Source organism: Cylas formicarius, unplaced genomic scaffold, assembly GCF_029955315.1.
Source record: "Cylas formicarius isolate icCylForm1 unplaced genomic scaffold, icCylForm1.1 PGA_scaffold_10__41_contigs__length_53128322, whole genome shotgun sequence".
In the NCBI taxonomy this organism is placed as follows: Eukaryota; Metazoa; Arthropoda; class Insecta; order Coleoptera; family Brentidae; genus Cylas; species Cylas formicarius.
This window is the reverse complement of record NW_026844214.1, coordinates 38,894,423-38,917,978: the sequence shown is the minus strand read 5'-3', so window position 1 is coordinate 38,917,978 and position 23,556 is coordinate 38,894,423. Positions and strand designations below refer to the sequence as shown.

The following is a 23,556-nucleotide window of genomic DNA, read 5'->3' as shown; positions in this document are numbered from 1 at the left end:
CGTACCCACAGTATCAATAAGTAAAATTGTTGGTGCTTTAATTTTGTATAGGTATTTTGATCAATAACAAAAGACGTACTATTGGGTAATGATACAATTTTATTATACAGGCATCCAAACAATATTTGCAGTAGCTAACACATCAGTCTTACATTTACATATAGTTTTTAAGCGATATTTAACATTGTTTTAGCTCAATTTAATATATTTTATAACAGCAATTGAAACAGCCGTCTTAACCTTCCACGCAAATTTAATCCGATCCATGTGTACCTTTAGCAAAATGAATTTTGCGCGCACAGACAATTTTACACAAAGTGAGCAGCAGTAAAGAGATTAAATACACAAAAGCGTCAATTATTTTTAAATTGTGAAATTTGTTTTTGAAAATAGCCACACCTCAATCTACCAAACGGTACGTTCTTACGAAAGGTCGTTAGGCAAACAAAATTTGACTTTTGGTGTTGCTATCTTCTGACCACTCCATTTATAATTTTTTTAAACGTAATTAGAAATATAAAAAAATTGATAAAATTTATCCAAAAAAATCTACTGATATGGCTTTGATAGCAAAAATACAATATAAGCATAGTACAGTAGATATCAAAATTCGTTTTTGATTTGTTTCACTAAGCATGAAAAAATACTTTTTATAAAACGCTACCTACATTTTGGTCTGGTTTCGTCCATAAGTATTAGATATGTTATTTCAAAAAATCAAGCACGAAATATACATATAAATAAAGCATCTAGTGAAAGATGTATAAAAATAAGTTTGTCGATTCCGTTTAAAGCTTTATTTAAGAGTTTTGAAATGTGAAAAGTATCTGGTCTTCTAATCCCTAAATGAAAATGTAATGCTAAATTAATTCTAATGGTGACAACACGAAATTATAAAAGTAATAAAATAAAAAATCTACAAAGTAATTTACGCAATAATACAAGACATAAATTATCAAGACAACAAATACTTAACAAATCGGCACAGGTTAAAAAAAGCACTGGAAATGTTATAATATATCATCATACTATTGTGGTCTTATTGGCATATATGGTTTACATTATATAAGGGTATCAAATTTAACACAGCAACACGTTGTTAGATTGAGATCCCTGCTGATCTGTAATTACCAAAAAAATTTATGATTGTTATTTGTTTACCACAAGAAAATTACTTCAGCCGAAACAAAATTTGACGACAATATTTGAAGGAAATTAACTGGAGCTTTCTTTTTCTTTGGAATCTACAACAATAAATGTAGCTTTAAAACTTTTACACGCTAAAAATTAAAATTTGGGATGACATATATTCTAATAGAATCTCCTAACAATTAATGAGTTTTCTCACCCTATTTGCCTTCATTCTTACCAGTGTCGCCTGCCTCTCCTGTGCCGTTTGTGACGGATTCTTCCTTTTTCTCCTTATCGTCTTTCTCTTTCTTTTCCTCCTTCTTATCATCTTCTTTTTTCTCGCCATTCTCTTTTTTCTCTTCTGATGACTGTTTCTTCTTGTCTTTACCCTTAGCAGGCGTTGCTGGTTTTGGTTTTGGCTCCATGCTGGGGTCTAAGATAATTTTACCGATGTTCTTGCGATCGTGCATTTTTTGCATGCCTTCGGCGACCTAACGGGCATTTAAGTGTCGAACTTGAGGTATAACAGACAAAATCGTGTCAGACTTACATCTTCAAGGGCCCACGTTGAATCCAACAAAGGTTTGATTTTGCCCTCTTGGAATAATTGGAAAACTTTGTTGACGGTATCTTTAACATAAGCAGCACCATTTTGTTGGTACATCAAGTGGCGCAAATTAAATCCGGCTAAAGTTTTGTTCTCGTCAAAAAGTTTTAGCGGCGAGACTTTATCAACTTGCCACCACTAAAATATTTAAAATGGATATTAGGTTGCCCAAACTGGACATTTATCAGCTTGTTATTGATAAAAAATTGGTATTGTTAAATTGTGACTGGATAGCAATAATCCGGCTGTTAAATTCAACCCGCGGTGAAAGATATCAAGCTAGAAAATTAGAGTTACCTTCAAAAAAATATACAAATAGAACCTGATTGTGACATTCTCTTTTAACTGAACCTTTTTTTTGCTAAGGGCAGTTTTCGAAATATTAATTATTTTATTTCTTTTCTCTCTGATTTTAATGTAGCTGTTTTTTGATTAGCTAGATAAACGTCTTCCATATTATACTGGGCGTTTAAAATCAGTAATTTTGACGTGAAGGGAAGTCTTAAGTAAAATTAATCAGAAAGAAGTAGTCAATAAAATTATTAAATATATGGTATGCTATGTACGTTAGCAATGTAATATATTATTATTGGAATGGACAATGTTGTTAACGTCGACCATCAATCACTTTTTTAAAAAAGAAAAAAGTTGTTTGGAATCCGATTTATGAACATTAAAAATTACTGCTGAATATTTACTGATAAGAATAAATTAAAAATTTGGGGGCGTGACTGGCTGTGGTTTGATATGGAATATCCAAAAATAAATTCTGTGTGGCCCTGGTGATTTATGCAAATTGATATAGGTTATTTTTTATCTCTTGGCCAAAGCGTTACTTTTTCCGTCTAAATATTTACGTATTTAAGTATAATGGAGAAATAATATTTTACCCACCTCCACCTAAACATTAACATATTCTATTGTTCAGTATATTTACATTTCGTATTTTTCTGACCTGATTTATTGTACAAAATCAAAATGGAGGATTTTTACGATTTGAGTCCCGCTAATAACAGACTTACTGCTCTTGCGGCACTAAAGAAGCTCTTGGTTTCTCCTGTTACGACATTCGATGAACCATACAAAACGTATTTTCCCATTGGCTTTAGCAAATTATAGCCTTTGTTGCATTCTTCTCCACACAAACAATCTAATACGATATCCACTCCGTCCGGTAGTACCTGCAATTAAAAAAAAAAAAACGCAATTAAAAGAGGCTGGTTTCTTCTTTTCTTCTAGAAGAAAAATCTCACCTTTCGGACCTCACTGACATAGTCAGTCCCTCTTTCGAGCAAATGATCTACGGGTGATTTTGCTTCCTTTAGCGCTTCGTGTTTGCTCTTGGAGCAAATACCAAAAATTGTGACATCCGGCACAGTTTTTGCTAATTGAGCAACGGCTTGACCCTGTAAAAATGTTGCGGTACAATTTTTAATGAATAAAAATGAAATTATCTGGCAATATAGTAAATTCTGTATATTCGTGAGAATAACGTTTGAAAAACATTCCATTCCATAGCTGTCCATATTTGGAAGAACTTCTTGATAGGAGCCAAAAATGACAGAACGAACTTTTTTGAGAGTTACCAAAACAAAAAATGCGCAAAAATGTACATTCAAGTATGTATAATTTTTATAGCAAGTATTATGTACAAACCGCAGCAAATTTAAAAATATTTAAGTCGAAAATATAATGACTGCATTTAAAAAATACATTTTCTAATTCATTCGGAACCGCGATGATCATTGAAACCTACCAGTGCTATGCCCACCTTACATCGCAATTCCTAATATTGTGCGTATTTAATTTGGTACACAAAATTATTAATCATCTGATGCAACGAGAATGCATATCAAATAAACAAAAGACGCGGTGACACATACATTATGTGACAGGAAACGATAACTGGTGCGGAACGGAATTTTATAATTTCAATGTGATAATGTAATACCTGCATATTGTACAAAATTCAACTCTTCCATTAACCCCCCTAATGATTACAATTTAAAATCACACGGCGTGACTTAACTGAAAGACAACACATTCCTTTATTCTTCTATTTTCGATAGTTACTTTTCTTCAGGATGAAGCACTTATATCAAAATGGAGCATGTGTGATGAAATTTTTAAATACCGACGTAAGACATTTTAAATTTAAAATCTGAAAAAATGTCCAACTTACGGTTGAAGCAAAATTTATCGAGCAGTTAATTTAACACCGCAGAGTTTATTTATAAGTTCATGGTATAATTTTCCGGACAGAATATCCGTTCCAAAGAATGGTGGTTCCCTAGTTTTCAGAATTAGGACCCTGGCATTACTTCGTGTTCTTCTCAAGATACGTTGTGGTAGACGGGATTCCACATGCCCACTTTTGGAAACAACAAAAACGTAAATATGAATACCCAGTGGGGTACATAATTTGATACATATTTTACATTCTCATTATAATACATTTGCAATTTTATACAGGGTGTCCAAAAAATATTTTAATTTAATGAGAATTTCAAGCGGCTATAACTTGATAAATTTAAATCGATATCTGTCATAAATTTTTTTAAAAAATCCTTTTCTAAGAAACACAAAATATTGATTAGATGTTAAGTAAATACTTGCGCCTTTTCAAGTCTCTCTTTAAACATCCGAAAGATAACGGTCTTAATTTGACCGGAGTTCCGCTCCGTAAAAAATTAGAATTAAATCAATCAATTTCTTTTACTTTGGAAATTTTAAAACCTGCAAGGGATATAATTAAAACTCGGTAAACTCAATTTCAGAGTCTGTTCGGTCTATCGGCATAAGCTTTTCATAAAAGTCAATTTCCAGGGCAGATTAATGGAAAATTTAAAAAACGTTAATAATAATTGAACGTTTATTACTTTCAGACTTTTTAGACTGTTGACGTCTAATATTCTACAAACCAAATACGATAATCCCGCTTTATCTGACTTAGAAATCTTACTCGCCCTAAACTGATCGAAAAATCCACAGCTCCGATGACAAAATAAAATAAAACAGGCACGTCCACATCTGCGCAGTCTACTTATTCGCTAAATATTCCATGGGTACAAGCGAAGGATTAATCGATCAGAGGACACGTGACTTAATATTTTTTCGGTATCATTATTAGAAGACCTTAAGCGTTTGGCGTTAACTGCGTAACAAATTATTACTTTGAAATTTGTTTAGAAAAATCAATTAGTTTTCATAAAAAATAATTGACGTTTTCGTTGATGTTTGTCGTTTGTTTTTGTTTAAATTTAATAAATATTAATCTAACAAGCGAATAAAAAATTAATAATAGATGTGATCAAAATCAAGTTGCCTGTTAAAAATCCCTTTCGGCGTTACTAATTGAAAGGACAAGAGGAAACCGCCAAAAGAGATGGCGAATTAGTCACGATATAGAATTTTCGATTTCCCGGTTCGTCATAGGCGTTTACGTATCGAAGGCGCATCCAGAACTGTAAGTCGAGAACAATCGATAGGTTTACATCACCGCATAACCAAATGGAATATTTTGAATGAAACTCCAAATCTAAATATCATAGAAATGTTCGCGCGAATGTCCTTCAAATTCACATTAATTAATTTTTGAAAAATAAAAAACGCCGTTTGCGTCAACATTTTTTGACTATGTCAGTGTATTTATTTCTACTTATTTTATACGTAAAATGAGTACTATGATCAGTGTCACTTTATTTTCTGTTAAATAAAGTCGATTATCCTTATTCACATTAATATTATATGGGAAGAGTTTTTTAATATTCACAAATAAACTTAAAGTGCAGTTTGGCATTAATTTGTACTTCAAATTCAATTTAAAAGTTGGAAACTAAAAGTAGGGGTACTTTAGCGATGAATTTTTTTTGTGTCAATTGACCGAAATCATTTTAAAAATACAACGAAACTAATATTTATTTCTTTACATAGTGCAATACGTCTCGAATCGCCTTGTATATTATCAACGACTTTGATGGTAAATTTAAATTTAATAATAATAAATAATAATATTTGCGACGTAATATTCACAAAATAAAAAAAACGGGTGAAGTTTAGCTAACGCTAAATGCGTATACTTAACTCATTGATCTGATGCTAATCGTTGGAATTTTAAATTATATGACAATGTTAGGTAATTTAAGATATACAGCATTTATAATATATATTAAAACAACAAACGTTGAATGGCAATGGCTGTCATAACTCAACATCTTTGCTGTCAGTTTGCAAACTTAAAAGTTACTAAATAAAAACGCTTATTTTTACAAACATCATCTAACTAGGGGTGGACTTATTTATTCTTCTTTCTTGGGTGCCGATCACTTTTGTTTTTTTTTGCGATTTTAAGGGATTTGACGAACCATTTTATGAATTTTGTGCTTAATATGTTTCCATGAGACGTTGTTCTATTTCAAAAAGAATCGAAGGACGTTTTGAGGCTCGCCTCAGCTTGTTGGCAAAACTAACCTTTGTAGAAAGGCCATGACTACAAATTGGCAAGCTTCGTCGGTTATGATTAAAAGTTTATTTTATCCAGACTATATCATTTCTTGCAATTGCAATTTCGTAGTATCCATTTGCAGTTAAGTACAAGTTTAACTTTACGTTAAAAAGTTTGCCCACAGTGATTGTTACCTTCCTAAACCCGATATTAAACTAAAAATGTACTTGGGTGCGGACATTTTTGCGATTGAAGAACCGAAATCAAACCAGCAGACATAGGTCATTAGAGGATGACTGCATCGCATAAGCTTTTAAAGGCCCGACAGTCCCTCCCGATCGATAGTCTCGAAAAGTCGCGGCCTAGACCAAAGGACGCCGCACGTCGCGACGTCCGACACCGCCGAAACGCCAGCAGCAACCTGTTGCAGTTTTGGCGTCGGTCCAAGGTGAAAGACCTCGCGTACGTAGCGACTTTCTCCGATAAGAACTTCCGACTCCACACCGTTTTATCATCGAGGGAAAAAAATATTATCCGGATAAGCCGGTCTGCTTGGCGAAAATTGATGAGCATGTTAAAAAAAAAGACAAAACGCGAAGAAAACAGGGTTTGGCAACCTGGTCCCCCGGGTCAGCTCGCTCTTCTTCTCCCCTTTCAATATCATTTCTCAATAAATTTATAATAATTAAAACTTCTTATTAGGTTCAATCTAGTTACAATTGAATATTCTCGTGACACTGAAGAAAAGTAAATGACAAATTTCGGACAATTTAGTGATTATTACTTGCGCAGCCAACGCAGACATACACGACCTGTACCAAATTTGTTAATCGCATTGAATAAATATCACTAAGGCATCAGTCAGCAACCTAAGGCACGCTTGCCACTAGATGGCACACTTTAGATTTTTGGTTTGTTTTGGCAAAGCAACTAACAAATTTTCTGCAGTTTTTTTATATTTTTTTTTGTTTTTATATTTTGCGGCGCATAGAAATTCTTCCCCTAAAAAGTCAACTTTATATGTAACGTTCTTTAGAATTTCTTTACAATTTACCGAATACAAGCAAAATTTTACCCTTCTTGAAGACAAAAATTTAAAAAAGTGGCACACACCCATGAAACGGTTGCCGACCGCTGTACTACGGTAAAGGGGGCCAACGAATGTACACGTTTCCGCATTTAAAAATATTTGGAGGCCATTAACAAAAATATTTTTTTTATTAATTTTTAATTATTTTTTTATTAATCGACTGGAAAGTCATAAATACATTGGCATAATAAACGTATTTTTCAGAATTTGTTACAATCAAATTAAAAAATAACATTTACAAAATGCTTAACTTGCCAACTCGAATAAAGCAAACATAAACCTACAATCAAATAAACGCTTAAGCTATTTTATCCTAACCTAACCTAACCTAGCCTTATACTAACCTAATGCGGTAGATAAACAAATAGGCTTCCTTAAGAAAATACCAAATATTTTAAAATATCTTATTGTTTAGTACTTTGCCTATAACCTGGTAACTAAATCACCTTTCACGTTATTTCGGCTGGTGATTTGTTCTCTACGCCTTAGATCTAGATTATTTAATATTTATTTTTTGATAGATTGTGAACGTTTGGTAGACATTAGTTTATTCTACAGTCTTCGTTATATCACAGAGAGCCTCTTCTATCATTTTGGTAGTCACACCAATTGGCCCGACATCGTGGTTCTGAATACGGTGAATCATATTCTAAAAGTCTCCTTGAATAAAGGAGTTTTTAAGATATTTCAAATTATTGAAACTATACTTAAAAACTCGGCAAAATTCGGCTATACTCGTAGTTTAAATAATTAAACTACGTTAGTTTTTGACGAAGAATTGAAAAATGAACCAACCTTATTTAAAAATTTCAAGTTTATACCGCTACAGCAAATTGGGGACACCCGGTATAAATGAAACTAGTATATCTTAAAATATATCAATTAGCTATAAAACTTTTGTATCAAACTTTTCCCTATCACTGATTGGTTTTTTTAAGCTGTGCGTTCAAAAATTAACTAATATTTTCTTAGTTTTATTAATTCCAAGCAACGCTTCTCAGAAGCACCCGTTTAGTTTATCGTTGGTATCTAAAATTTGCTCCGGCTCGAAGGGCAATATACTTGCGAATGATCCGCATAGAGTGAATATTTAAAAACATGATGCGACACACGTGCAATTTATATTTCGAAAAGTAAAAACTCACCACTCCACCTCCTACGGAATGGACAAGAATGGACTTTCCGCGAGAGAGGCCGGAAATTTCGAATAACAAGATGTAGGCAACCGTGTAATTCATAGTGATAGTAACGGCGTCTAGATAGGACAGCCCTTTGGGGAGTTTGTAGACGTATTTCGCGGGGACGGACACCAACTCGGCCCATGCTCGGTATTCTGGAAGCGCTACAACCTGGTCTCCGACCTATAAAGAAATAAAAATAATTTAAAGTCTGTTCATAGATATAAGAAAGTGACTAACTGATACGAATTAAGGAAAGACCCGGGCAAGCTGTAAGAATGAAATATAGCCGAACAGGTCCGTACTTTGCTTAGAATTTAATTATTTTTGTTTTTTTTAGGAAGGATACTAAACAATATTTATTTATTTATCTATGTATTTATGTTTAAATCTAAAATAAAATTACAAATTATTTTTATTACCTACTTAAATTACTTAAAATTATTCACATAATATATCAGTATCACCATCGCTATCATCGAATGTTCTAATTATTATTTGTTCTATATTATTTGCGATATGGATATACGATTGTTCTGCTTTTTCTATATGTTTAACAGAATTTGCCCAACTTTGTGGAGGGATGTTAAAAACTTCGGTTTCTATAAGTTTGAGGACATTGTAGTTAAAACGGAGGAAAACATTGTTACGACGAATGGCAGATTTCAGTTGGCATGTTCAATGGGATTAAATATACAGTGGTAAGGTGGAAGCCTTAAAACTGTATGCCCTAGATTTTTTTCACAATTATCACGGACGTATTCTTTTGTAGGTTCAAGCTTTGTAGAACCTCAATTAATTGCTTTTTGGTATAATCTTCGTGAACATAAATGTCGTTATTATACATGTAGTTTTAGATTGTTGCTTTGTGTCACATGAGGAAGAGGTTTTAGTCAACGATCTACTGTGATAACTTGCATTGTCCATTACAATGACGCTATTAGGAGGAATGTTTGGAACTAGTTTGTTTTTAGACCAACTTTCAAATAAATCAGCGGTAGTGTCTTCATGGTAATCCGGAGAAGAATCTTTAATATTTTTCGCAGTCAGAGAAAGTCCATTTGGAATCCAACCATCTTTAGAGCCAGCATGCAAAATAGTTATTCTTTCACCTCTTTTTGATGGCGCGTTTGTTTTACACTTATCAGTTGAGTCAACCCAACCCTTTTCCGGGGTATCATAAGTGTCGAATCAGGTTTCATCCAAGTAAATAATTGGCCTTTGTTGTTCCCTATAAATCCTAATTTTGTCTAGATATTCCAGTCGTCATTTCCGAATTCTAAAAGATTCCATTAAAATTTGCCTTTTGTCATTTTTTTTTAATCTAAAACTCATGTGTTGAATACACTTCCATAAGATAGTTCTGCCACATTCAACACCGGTTTCATCTTTTTCAAGCCTCCTAATTAAGGTATCTAATGTAGGCACGCTTTGTTCCTCGTATAACTGGTAAATTTTACGCCGTATTATATCTTGATCACTTTCATCTGCACTCGAGAAAATGTCAGCATTGCTTCTTTTTTTCCTCACAGAATTGGGATTATTCCCAATTTTCCATACAGTTGATGTTGGAATTTTCGTCAATGTGGCCGTATTTTCTAAAGATGCTTGCTTGCTGGCACCACGTTCAATGAGAATCAAATAAACATTGTTTATAACTTCCTTAGTCTCAATAGAATAGTGTTTTCTACATTTGAGCGGGAGCATCTCCTGAGATACACTAGACTCGTACATATTCGCACACGATTCAACACACGCTGTATTACACACGAAATAAGAATGATTAGTAATAAACTTAAACTAAGTAGTATACCAAACCAAAGAATATTAAACATAGGTAGGTATAAAATTATTTTCTATTACGGACCACAATTTTAACTGAATTTAAATTCCGAAACTTTAGGTAACAATCTTGTTGCATTGTATGTTAATGACAACCCTTGGATAATCCCATTCAAAAGCACTTTCTTATATCTATGAACAGACCATACTTGAAATGGGAAGGGTCAGCATAATTTTATTACCGAAGGAAAAATATCGATATTCCTGAAAAATACTTAAATTGCCGTTTCTATAATATAACCTACTGATCATTATAAGAATTATTATGCCTTATAATTTAAGGAACACATGGCCGGACCACCTAATGTGATGATTTTTATAATTACCCTATAAAAACATTAGGTTTAGTGTATCCTGTATCCTTTTTTGTCGAACGAAATTTCTGACCTAGGCAAAGTATCTCTTTTAAATTTCATTATATGGGTTATTTGAGAGTTTTAATACAGAGTTCATTACTATCAATTTTGGGAAAAAATTAAGTTGACTTTGCGGGTTTTCTAAATTTATTTCATATATATGAAAAAAAATTTCACGGTTTTTGATGCATTTAATGGTTTTTGTTGACATTTGCGGGACGTTGACAATTTTTTTATACGCGGAATCATTTTTAATACCACTCGACTAATTTTACAGAGAAAGTTTTGAAAGAGTCTTTGTTAGCCAATTCGGGTAATAACTAAGTTGATATAAAAATACAATCAAAATGAAATCCGTTGGATGTAGAAAGACATTTTTTTTCCAATTAAAAACCACCTATCTAATCCTACATCTTATTAGGACTGGCGGAACAACCGGTTAAAAATACATTAGTCGTATTGTCGTACCTTTTGTACCAGATTAAAAAACAACTTAACTCTAATAGAAATAACAACTAAAAACCATAGGTATAAAAAATACTACAACTACTATTAATATAAGCAGTGAAAAATAACCATACGATATTTGTCCATGTGTCCCTTCTTCAAACAATACTGACAAAGAAAAAAGTGCTTGTATAGCAAACAAAACAAACACGTTTTTTTTTTTCAGAATTTTGAATAAAGAAATTTTATATCTGCTCGATAATTTTTAATAATGTCTCCTCGATACAGGCAAGTAATTTTATTTGTGCCTACGCCTTACAATTGACACGTACGATCAAAAAGATACGTTATTCGAAAAATTAAAAAATATATTTGCGGTGTGATTATAGATATGTAATATTATTCAGTTCTTAGAACGAATTAACTGAAGGTAAACAAAAATATGTTTTCGCTCATTTAACATAAAAGATATGCTAAAAATACCCCGTATGCTAAAGAAATCTGGAAATTTTCTTTCGCCAAGGTCACTATATTTCTTCCTCCTCGTTTCCGCCCTTTTATATCTAAAACGTGATGTTCACGAAGGGTTAGGAAATCGACCTGCGCCCCTTGTTACTAGGCGGACGTCGCGTCGCCCGGTGCGTCGTTTTCGTTTGAACGAAAAACGAAAGTCCTATCACGACGCGAACAAGAGCAGTTTACAACTCTGCGTCGTACATTTATTTGAAGTCTCCAAATGGCAATAATATAAAACGGGAGGTTCGACAAAAATTTTCCCCAATGTTTTATTGTTTTACAATAAGGAAAACGCATTTTGAAATTCCAAAATGGAGAACTCTTATTTTTTTATAAAATGCAACCGCCTACATTTTATTATACCTTTATTATACTTTTCTACATACTTATCTCGCAACGAACTACAAAACTCAGAGATCACATTCGGACAAAGGACGCCGCTGGATGTTAAAACAATTCTTAAGCACACAACCGCCTTAAAATACTATCCATTTTTCATAATTAGATTGTTGCTTTCGTAAAATCGATGGTATAGTTTTACAATTTTCTAGTTGCAACATCTGGCAATTGACTGCTTAATCTAGTCATTGAGACAAACGGCAAAAATCTTAAAACTTATAACGTTATGACGTGATCGCTTCCCGCCAGAAAATTCTCCTCTGAGATCTGTATTGTTTAGAGTTTGTGAGGAATGTCGAGCTACTTTATGACTGGTGAAGCACTATTTCATAATAAATTTAATCGCCGTGTCGATAGATGACATACCCACCACGGTGGAAATATCTCCCAACTTCTTTGTTAAAAAAATCTGAAGTGAATTTTAAACCTGGAATGGCCTTCACACTTCTCTAGGACCGATTTCGTTGAGCTAACTTTTTTTGTAAGATAAGATAAATAAAAATTTTTGACTTGTTTCTGTATTCATTTTAATCATTTTGAGATACGAGGTATAAGCTATACTAAATTGGAGACGATTAAATAGAAAAAAAAAACGAATGCGAAAGTTTAATACAAACCCCCCCCCCCCCCAAAGTTGGTGTAAAATGAAAATAATAGTCATTTAAACTTTTTGTTCGAATGTTCGAATGTTACTGGATGTTATATTGCTTACCAACCCGTATATTATTACTTGAAGTCTGACAATAATTGAACTCGCGTTGAGTCAAAACCGTGAAATTGCTTACTTTATGTTTTTATCGATTTCATTCGAAGAACAACAGCGCAACCCATTTATAAGCCGAGTTGATCCGTGAATTTATAACTGAACAGCAAACTCATATTTTTTCTGTGAATTTGATTATTCGAATCGAACAAATTTATTCGGACTCAAAAACCATTTGTTATTTTTATCGGGGTACCTATATATTATATTTATTTACGTACAAACCTGTAACATTTTTGTTTGTTTTTTGTTTTAAAAAGCACAAAAAAACAATTTTTTGTATTTAAACAGCACCGGATTAAACCTTAAACATTCATAATTTGACTAAAAAAATGAACAGTGTTTACTTTTTATGCGATCTCAAAGTCGAAGTAGGCAAATGGGCCTTGAAAATTAGTGACCAAAAATCAACTAAAAAAGATTTTTGGTTATTCCATACACATGAAATTAGAGAAACCACATATGCTAAAGCTCAAAGTGTCTACTTAACTAGTGAACCTCGAAATAACTTATGATTTTAATTGAAACATGTTTTGGTTTCTAAAGAAATAAATCGGCATTAGAGAGAATATTAGTGGTAATAGTTAAATTATAGTCAAACAAGCACCAAAATATTAAAAAATGAACGAACTAAACTAATGTGTAATTCGGGCAATGTTTACAAAAATGTTAAAATGTTTTTGGAACATCTTTGATAGAATTTATAGAACGTGCTTCATTGTATTTACAAAGTCCTTGTATAATTTTATCACAAAACTCACGTTTTTTCTTTCTATCGAAAATGGTATTTTCATAATTTCAAAAATCTTCTCAATAACTATAGAAATATAACTAGGAGCTTTTAACTAGTATAAAGAAAGGCCAACACTTGCAATAAAAATATATTTTGAGTGATTAGCAAGGCTCTTAAACATCACCAATAAGTTTTTTTCTTAATAGCGTCCCTATTACTTTTTTGAATTTTTCGAATGTCTATGAAACACGCAGCTTGCTCTGGAGAACTTTTAAGACATTATGAAGTCTGTGTGCAAACCGTTGGAACTGAATTTGAGCATTTTATTTTTTAAAAATATTGTTATGTAGTATTTTATAAATTGCAATTTATTGGGCTTGAATACTTCTTTGAAAAACATAACGCTCTAATTATTATACATACAAGTTTTTTCTCCTATTATTGAAAATATTATTTTATATATCATTGATTTCATTGGCTCATAAACATTGGAAAAATTTAAAAAAATAGCATTTAAGAAAAAGACGTAATAACATCAAAATTACGACACCACCCAGCCCATACACCCCTGATTAACCCAAGGTTTTTCTTCAGTGACCTAGAGAACGACTGCCTGCAAATCTTCCTTCCCCAACTAGATAATTTTATTAAATATACGAAGTCTATGGTGACATAGTAACTTAATTAACACGCATGCGTTAGTAATTAAAATTAAGCACACCATAAAAATCACGTCGAGAGGAAATTATTTACATGTGACGCAGAACAATGTTTACTCGCTTATTTCCCGATGAAGAAGACAAGAAAGAAAAATACGTAAACATTTACATTTGCTTGTTCAACTCGAGCGACAGCCGTCCACGAACAAGAGGTACGCCGGGTCAGAAATCTCTAAAAATAACTAAACGCATACACATATATCTCTTATCAGTTTGTAAACAAAACGCATTTTATTTCATAGAGGTTAATTTGTAAATATCTGCCAGTCAAACGACGTTTTGAAATATCATTGCTGAAACAAAACACATGGAGAAAACAAGCAACAGGAGGAATCACGGTGTTTCTCTCGCGAATGCGATTAAATATTTTACAAGCTTCGGGATTAAAATAATAATAAGAACTTTTCAAGCAAAAGTAATCTTCGCTCGCTTGTTATGTATATAACTGATTCCTTTACGTCATTCAGTCCCTATCACAATGAAAAACTTACTGCGAAATCTTCGACGCCTTCGCCGACTTGCTCTATCTCCCCGGCACACTCAAATCCCAGGATAAAAGGGCATTTGGGTGGAGAATCAATGGCCCCTTGTCTAACCATTAAGTCTTGGAAATTAAGACCGCTGCAAAAGGAAACCATAATTGGATTAAAATGCAATTTACATCACAATTTCGGCAAAAATTTTCAATAACAAATCTCCTTGATTTTTGCGCAAAACAAATTCCACTTTTTATTTACAATGAATTAGCCACAATATGTAAAAATTGTTGCAGGGTCTCAATAAATTTGCACTTACAAATAATTCCCAGGCGTTAATACGTTAATGGTGACTGGTAATATTTATAATAGTGAAAAAGATATTTTATTTGTTATTTTCTGACCGTAACCTTTAATAAAACAAAAGACACTATCTATTATGTCAGAACCAAAAACTAGATAAATCAAAAAACAATATTTGTAGCACATTTTAATAAACCAAAAAATTGTTACCTACAACTGATTTTTTAACCAACTTACACCAAAAATATTTACTCAAAACACGAACAATATTAGCTCAATTTTACCTCAATAATGTTAAATATGAAAGAACAAAATTTTCCATTTTGTTTAAAGGCGGATTTTCACAACTTCCATCCATTTAAGGCTTGTTAGTGATTTTGTTTTTATAACTAAAGTATTCAAGAGAACAACCTAGACGTTACATATCCAAAGATATGACTTAATTGGCTAGAACCATTTTGTCTCTGTATGTAATTCATGTAACCGCTGGAGAGAAAAGGGAATTAGTTCGTTGCTTAGTTTTTTGTTTCTGAGCTGGGTCTTGTCGAGTCTCCTCCACCTCATATCTTACAACCTTGTCAAACTTTTCCAGCAGCTTATATTATCTGAGACAACATAATGTCCCCGCATAAAATAAAAAAATCGAATATCGGTATGACGTTTGAAAGTGGCCTTTCCAGCGAAGTTCATTGTTGTGGACGATAAAAGTGGAAGATATTTTGCATATTTTCATTGAATTACATACTACTAATATTAATTATCAAACTCAAAATTTATATTATGTATTGTGTACATGAAATAACAAAAAAAACTAAATAAAACGTTTAGTATTTGAACATTAAAACTTTTCGTTAATAACACTGTTTGCGATCGTATTAAACAGTGACACATAACTCTAAAAACTAAAACTATTTAGAAACCGAACCAAGATGCATGCGTAAAATGTTTTTTAATCAAATTGATGCAACCGCTTCTAATATACATGGGAACTAAGACTTTAATTTATTAAAAAATTGTGAGAATACTGAACCCGTATGAGCTTATACCAATTGACGAAAGAATGCCTGTATTTAATACGGTGGATACATGAGAAGGAATTTTAATGCAGTTTGTGATTCAGTGTATTAAAGTCATTATCCAATCATCTATATTACTAGAAGAGTGGCCACTATTGAGCCGCAACGGACAATGTAAACTAATAGCTGATCACCCCATTACGAACTTTACTTTTTTGATCACAACAATATTATGCTCAAATCCAACAGCCCTGGTACTAAAAAAAAAAATACTATAGTGTCTTAACGCTATAGGCAGAAATGAAAAGTAATGTCGTTTTAATTGGAAACACTACGTTTCTCTAGACTTATGAAACTGTAAAATAAAGCAACCAACCCGATGATTATTGGTTTAGCGGGTAATTTTTTCTTATTTTTATTTTTGTTGTGCAGCATTTTGGAAGAAATTATTCAATACAATACAAAATCTCTCTTCGACCCTTATGTGTACGGTGAAATAAGGTTCCCTTTATTAAAGTTTAAAATGTAGGCGGTGTGGTCCGTAGTAATATGAGAAGTTTCTACAATAGCAAATGTGTTGGTTACTGAATTAAAAAAAAAAGATTTGCTTATTGTATTGCTCATTGAACTTGAACTGTCACCTTTCATATATTTTTATTCGACTACTTTCTTCTTGTTTCCACTATTCAATACAAAATATACTTTTGGATTTTGCAGATAATCTGTATTAATAGGAACTTATTGCGCCCTTATTTGAAGCGTGCACATGGTGCAATAAGGTTCCCTTTACTAAAGTTTAAAAGGTAGGCGGTATTTGTCAGTAGTAATACGAGAAGTTTCTAAAATAGCAAAATATTTTGGATAATGACTTAAAAAAAATAAAGATTTACTTATTGAAGCTATTGCTCATCGTACTTCAACTGATACACCTTTTAAATATTTTTATTTAACTAGTTTTTCCTTGTTTATTCTAAAAAAATCATAAAAACCTAGACACCATCTAACTTCGTAATCCCAAATAAGTGGTTTATATGATCGTTACGACTTCGAGTCAATGAAGATAAATTTTAGTAGCGGAGACGTATGTAGTTTTCTTTTTGATTTTTTGAATATGAACAATATTTGAAAGCTGATATAATTCAGGAACATGCTAGGTCCCTAACATTTTTTACAAATTGAAAGGAGATCTGTCTTGAACCTCATTGAGGGGTTGATTATCAAAAATATCGGCCAAAATATTATTTCTTATAAAGTTGTGATTGTAAACCAAGTCAAGCGCTCTTCTGCTTCTTAGAACTTCAACAAATGCGATAAACAGAAAATATAGAAAGAAACCTAAGTTTCTTGTAACTTTAAAGCGCAAATGTTGAATACAAAATAACGTCAGAGAATCCAAACTAACCCAATAAAGTGACATAAGGTTGAAATATTATAAGAGGTCCTTAATGTCCAAAATGTTTTAAATAACATCTTGCAATTGTAGAGTGTTATCTATCATTATTTAATAATAATATATATTTTATAATAAATTACTATACATTTGTGATGTCCAATTTACCTATAACACTCTTTAAGGAATAGCCGAATACGATACTTGGCGATTCGGGGAATCCCAATAAAAATATCGACTCCACAATAAAAATCAATCTAAAATAAATAAATATATGAATTTCATTGTATTTTAAAAATTATTTCGGTCAAAAAAAATTGACCAGGCAGTTCCGCAACCCTATGAACAGGCAACATAGTTTTTTAGAAAAACATTCTTATATTTTTTGGAATCGCCTTTCACTTAGTCGCCATTTAACAAACCTCTACTCTTAGATTGAGCCTACCTTGTACCTATTCATCCCTAGACCTCCACATGAAAGAAATATTCATCACAAAGTCAATAAAGTTTTATGGAAAGATAATATATTCCCCTAAGCAGCCTTGGAAACGTGAAAATAATAAAAGTATTACATGCGGCGCCTCATTGTCCCGGAAGTGCATTTACCCCTTGTGGTGCAGACGTCCGTGCACCAATAGAAGAAAGGCAAAGAAAAGAAAACTGAACTCGACGCAATTCATGCAATTATGCAAAACGCGGGGGTGAGACAATCGTGTGAAATTTCTATTAACACTCTAATCACATCGGTGGATAAATACATCTATGAGTTTACTTTGATTCAAATATTGCTTATAAGAGCGATGACTACGGAAGGCTAAAAATCGATAACGATAATTAAATCAGAATGTGCCTTTTTCCCGATAACTGATTTGGTGTAAAAAATACATTATAACATAAAGCATTATCGGAAGTACATAGAAACCTCAACATCTCACGAAAATGATTTTAGCATTACATTTATAAAAAAAAAATATGTTCGGAGATACAGTTCAAACACGAAGGTGTGAAAACGAATGTTTCATAATTTTGGTAACTTTTTAATTTTATAGGATTGCCACTTTTAACCTGTGTCTTATTGGTATTTGGTTTCATGTAATTCAATTGAATAAGTTTAGAAATTGACAACAGACAGGTCGCAATTTTTTCTAGTGTAATAAGAATGGCATAGTGGGTAATGTTTGATCGAATCTTTATTATTGAAACTGTGGCAGCAGAGAAAATAAATATTATACAAAACTTGTCCTTCTATCAACTCTGGAAAGGACAGAGTCGTCAAAGACTACGATAGCAACAAGTACAGATAGAACTAAAAAACAATTAAGACTTATAAAAGGAAAAATTAAAAAATGTTTACGGTAATACCGCAAAAATCGTACAGCTTGAACTGATTACAAATTAACCGTCTTAGATAATTTTAGTCAAGTTTTCAAACTGCCCTAATTTTACTTTATTGACTTTTTGAGAGTCTAAGGAAGCCATACGTATGCCATAAAATCTGTTAATTCGGTTATAAATCAAACTTACGATATATACAGAACGAGCGACTCCGCAATAATTTAGGGTCTGTTAAATTACATTGCAAATTTTATCGCCACCATACGAGTGTTTCCGTAGAATATTTTCTTTCGAGAAATATCCGGTATTGATCCCAGAGAAGTGATCCAGAGGTCCGAAAAACATGCGCAAGAATAATTCTTATATCACATAAACAAAATTTTTATACGGAATGTGTAAATTTAATTAGGACAACCAAACCAAAAATCAAAAGCCTGTTAATTTGAAAAAAAAAACATTACTTTCAAAGACACTTTGATACAACATTACTTTCAAAGACACTTTGATACAAGAAAAAAGCAAAAAAAAAAATCGAAAATATTGAACACACTTGGGTGGGCTAGACTTAACGCGGAGTGTTTCCCTTTTTTTGCGTTTAATGCATTTTTTTAAAGTAAAAGTGCAACATAAAACCAAAGCAATTAACAGTTAATTAGCAGAAAATACTGTCCTAAGTAATAAAAATGACGGCTTAAGGGAAATTGCGGGTGCCGAACTTTTGGATAATTGAAGACCGTTCCCTAACATTTAAATTCTCCGACATTTCTACAGCGTGGACTCCATCAGATATTTAGTGTAAAAATAAACACTTACAAAAAGTACGCTCCAGTCTTATATCCGCCCAAAGTCTTGAGCAGATTATCAAAATTTTTAATGTCACCGAATAATAGCCTCCGAACGTGCCCAGGTATTTAACGGCAGGCTTAAATGGTATTTGCGGATGTATCGATGAGAGGTAAATAGAGATAAAGAACAATAATTATAAGCTTAAAATCCAAACAATAACCAACCTACAAGGGAAAATATTTCCTTGCATTAGTGTGACGACACACGTCAAGAATTTATGTAATTAGTCCGGCTAGAGAATATGGCTTGTCTTCGTAAGACGTCTCAACTAATTTAATCTGTGTCAAGCCCAATAACGTTGACACCACCGGAAGCCACGCATAACTCAGCCAGACGAGACGGGACCACTTGCCGTTTCTTCAAATAACATTATATTCACTCTTATCAGACACTTTATGATCTCATTTATTGCCGCTACGCCTTTTTAAAGGGGGATTGACTTACCAGCTTCTGGGTCTTTTTATTGCATTATCCCAAACTTGTGAACTGGATCCTTTGCATTTTTTATTTTATAGATATGATATTAGAAAATAAATACTTTGACGACAACAAACTATGAATTTGGAAAGAAATGCTTATAACTGACGGCTTCACAAAAAGATAATATATTTTAAAGGTAGTATCCTAATTATCCAAGGATTCAGGTTTTTCAAGGCCTTTGAAATAACACAAGAAGAAAAGTATCTGCCACAAAATAGGTTTTTCCATATAAAAATGCTTGTAGCGCTTTTTTTTATCTGGTATAAATACAGATAGATATAGTTCAAAAATATTTCAAATTAGACATACAAAAGAAAAACTATGTTTTGGGCAAAATACTGCATTAAACGAAGGCGTTCCATTTAAAAAATCAGAGAAAGTTAGTTTAGATTACAACTTGGCAAGATATAAAAAAATACCGGTACCGGCACTTCATTAAAAAATTCTTATTCTTAGTAATGCATTTAACTGTACTATTTTTAATATTATAAAGGCAACAGGTTGAAAGATATAGATCATAAAAAAACATTAAAATTGAAAAACAATCACAGTGTCATACATATTTCTTGGTGAAATCGTAATATCCATTTTCAACAAATTAAATTTTGTATTCACACACCCTATATAAGTGAGAATATTTTTACCCATACCATTTGATTTCATACAACAGGAAAAACTGAATCAAAATATATACTTTGCTACACCATTGCGGTATCCTGTAACAGAAACAACAAATATGATGTGATAAAAATTGTTCAATAACACCAATTCAAAGTGTGGCCCTGGGAGTTAACTAAGGTATAAAATAATAATAAAAGGGTAAAATAAAAAAGATTTCAATTTGTTGACACTCTACACAACACCATAAAATTACCATATCGCACTCCTATGCATTTGAAAAGTGCTACGTAAAACCAAACCAAAAATGATTATACAAATAAAACAATTAGGTAAGCTAATAGACAAAAGAGGATGTTTCATAAAAATCGAAAGAACAAAAATGACTACTAATATAAAAATTAAGTTGGGAAATTTAGATCCTGGATTTTTCCAGTCTTCTCATAAAAGAGCCAGAACCAATACCAGCGCGTTATCTAGGAACAATACCGAAGTGATACAAAAATTGCGCAGCAAGAGTTCATGAATTATTTATTTTGTTTTAAAAAGCCCCAGTTTTGCATTTAGCACTTTTGCGAGCAATGTTTTCATTTCACGCAGCGATGAATCGGAAGATAATCCCAACACAAACATGTTCATTAATTTACTAGGCATTGTCCGTTGCGACTGATTAAATATACGAGGTTATTAATATCCCCATACAAACGATGTTCGCAGAATCACTTTTCGTTGTGATAATAAATTAATTAAATCAAACTCTTGCGATAAACATACAGTTTATATATACATTTTTCGTTCCAATATTTCCCTTTGTTCGCGTAAAAGAAAGAGAAATTGTTCTTAACTTTTTTTTTTTTAAATTTCTAATAGTTCATCTAATTATAGTTTATGTTCCTTGGCAATCGATTGTCAAATATTAGCTATCGTAGATAATACCGCAAAACGTAGAAATTGGACGAGTCGTGATTACATACATGACTCATCCGCGTCCAATGGTGATAAACGTAATAATTTGATTGTGATTACTATATTTACTTGTGCTCATACAATCTAAAATGTATCTAGTATCAGCCCGCTCCATTTTATTGAGTAATTCAGGTGAAGTAAAATTATTTTGTTATTACAATATTAATTGAAATCACCAAAATCCAATGCATTGATACGACAAATGTTAAAAAAAGCTGTTTTTATTCAGATCATTCCATCTGCCAACTTTTTTCAATGAAACGAAACCAACTTCACGTCATGAATTGGACAACTGGAGTCTAGACATGATTTGAATGCGAGAGGGTGTTTTATATATATATTTATATGTATAGAAATTTTTGGTTAATTAATAGTTTCTTCCTGTTAAAAGAAATCCAAATGTTTTCGGTAGTATCATAACCATCCTTACAAAAAATTGGATCGAGTTTATCACAGTAAACGAAGAAATCAGATGCAATTTAAATATTTTTAAAAACCCACCCTGCAGTGCCCTATACGAAGGCGGAAATTCTGATAAAAGCCGTATAATATTGATCGACCCCTATGGCTTCAATCTGTTAATTTATGACGACGACAAAAAATTGGAGAATAAACAACAAAACTTCCTGTTTTTATTAAAGAAGTTCCCTCTTTTTTTTAGACGCTATGCAAAATGCCTGCAAAAAATAACTTATTTTGGTATCTAGGCACTTACCAAGCTTTGACTCTAATTACAACTTCTCCTTCGTTTGCGGTTGGTTCTGGTTTTTTCATTATTTTAACCGACTTCAGGCCTCCGAAGCCGGTCAAAACGACTGCCCTCATTTCTTTTTTCGGCATTTCGTTTTCCGTTTCTGCAACAGGTTCGGCGGAATCGTTAGTGCCATTTTCGGTTACTTCTTTGTTTTCGGCGGACGCTGTTTCGCCGTTCTTTTGTTCCTCGTTCGTTGCTGCCGAGGCGGTATTCTCTTGTTCGGACATTTTGGCAATGAATATGCACTCGCGTGGATGAATATGCGGACGAATCGGATAACTAACCGGCCGGCTTTTCGAATAATAAGAGATTGCAGCGTCTGCCTAACTATTCTACCAGCGGGCAAGTGAGTAACAGGTGCCTACCGATCTGCCGCTTGGGGCGCGCCGATATCGGAAACGCGCATGCCCATTCTGATCGACAAACAAGAACAAATCCACCCCTTGTCTGCTAAGTAAAGCGGGCGGTGAACGCGCCAATTTAACGCCAGTTGTATAAGACCGGTTTTAGACGATCTAATAGTGCGTAGGTATCTTTCATTTGCAAATTGAATAAAAAGGGCACTTTCTAAATGCTAAAGGTTTTTTTGAATTTAATGCTAGCCTTAATTTCAGATAAACCACGATCCCTTTGAAAATTTTGCTTTATAGCTTAACGACTGACATACACTTACGCATATTTGTGAAAGTTTATATTTAACATTCTCACATATGATAACCCGTTTCGCCACGAATCGACACACAATTTCATATTATTAAAACTACACTTCTGGGTTTTAGAACATGTGAAACGGCCGGCTTTCGCTTTCTTTTGATCTCTCACTATTGATGAAACAATAAGAATCATTCCCTAAATTATATAAAAAAAAAATATTTAAAGATAAAATAAGTCCTCTGTATTAATCTAAATATTTTTTTGCTAACAATGAAATATTCGCATGATAATCAAGTACATCCATTGGATTTTTACATATGGGTTATTCTTCTAGGATCAAGATTTCTAGGAAGGACTGTAAAAATTCTGTGAATAAAGTCAGAGTAAAGATTAACAACCAGCTTATGGTAACCCAACTTCTTCCTATTATGACCCTACCACCCTACAATAATTGAAGATTTTGAAAATAAAATGAAATGATGAAAAGATGTCA

The 23,556-nt window shown here is 32.7% G+C and overlaps 1 protein-coding gene across 4 annotated transcripts; it reads right to left on the bottom strand.

The window, feature by feature from the left end:
• Window positions 1-79: 79 nt before the first annotated feature.
• Window positions 80-22,774, bottom strand: LOC132699050 (synaptic vesicle membrane protein VAT-1 homolog-like). Of its 4 annotated transcripts, XM_060665528.1 has the most exons (9): window positions 22,371-22,774; window positions 14,717-14,846; window positions 8,418-8,633; window positions 2,992-3,144; window positions 2,761-2,919; window positions 1,682-1,876; window positions 1,370-1,622; window positions 1,176-1,244; window positions 80-1,121 (listed from the first exon to the last, which is right to left on the bottom strand). In XM_060665528.1, exons 1-8 carry the CDS (start codon window positions 22,634-22,636, stop codon window positions 1,216-1,218), a joined length of 1,401 nt encoding a protein of 466 aa, XP_060521511.1. In that variant the 5' UTR covers window positions 22,637-22,774; the 3' UTR covers window positions 80-1,121; window positions 1,176-1,215. The 4 variants fall into 4 exon arrangements, with proteins under 4 accessions (XP_060521511.1, XP_060521520.1, XP_060521496.1 ...); XM_060665537.1 differs by having other exon boundaries at window positions 80-1,244; window positions 1,349-1,622; XM_060665513.1 differs by lacking the exon at window positions 1,176-1,244.
• Between the last annotated feature and the right edge of the window lie 782 nt (window positions 22,775-23,556).

Excerpts from the sequence above, each read along its gene's own strand:
- LOC132699050 (XM_060665513.1), bottom strand. The coding sequence starts at position 22,636 with ATGTCCGAACAAGAGAATACCGCCTCGGCAGCAACGAACGAGGAACAA. Across the intron at positions 8,634-14,716 it reads AAGGCGTCGAAGATTTCGCA|GTCGGAGACCAGGTTGTAGC; the intron begins GTAAGTTTTTCA and ends ATTTCTTTATAG. Across the intron at positions 1,877-2,760 it reads TCTTTAGTGCCGCAAGAGCA|TGGTGGCAAGTTGATAAAGT; the intron begins GTAAGTCTGTTA and ends TAAATATTTTAG.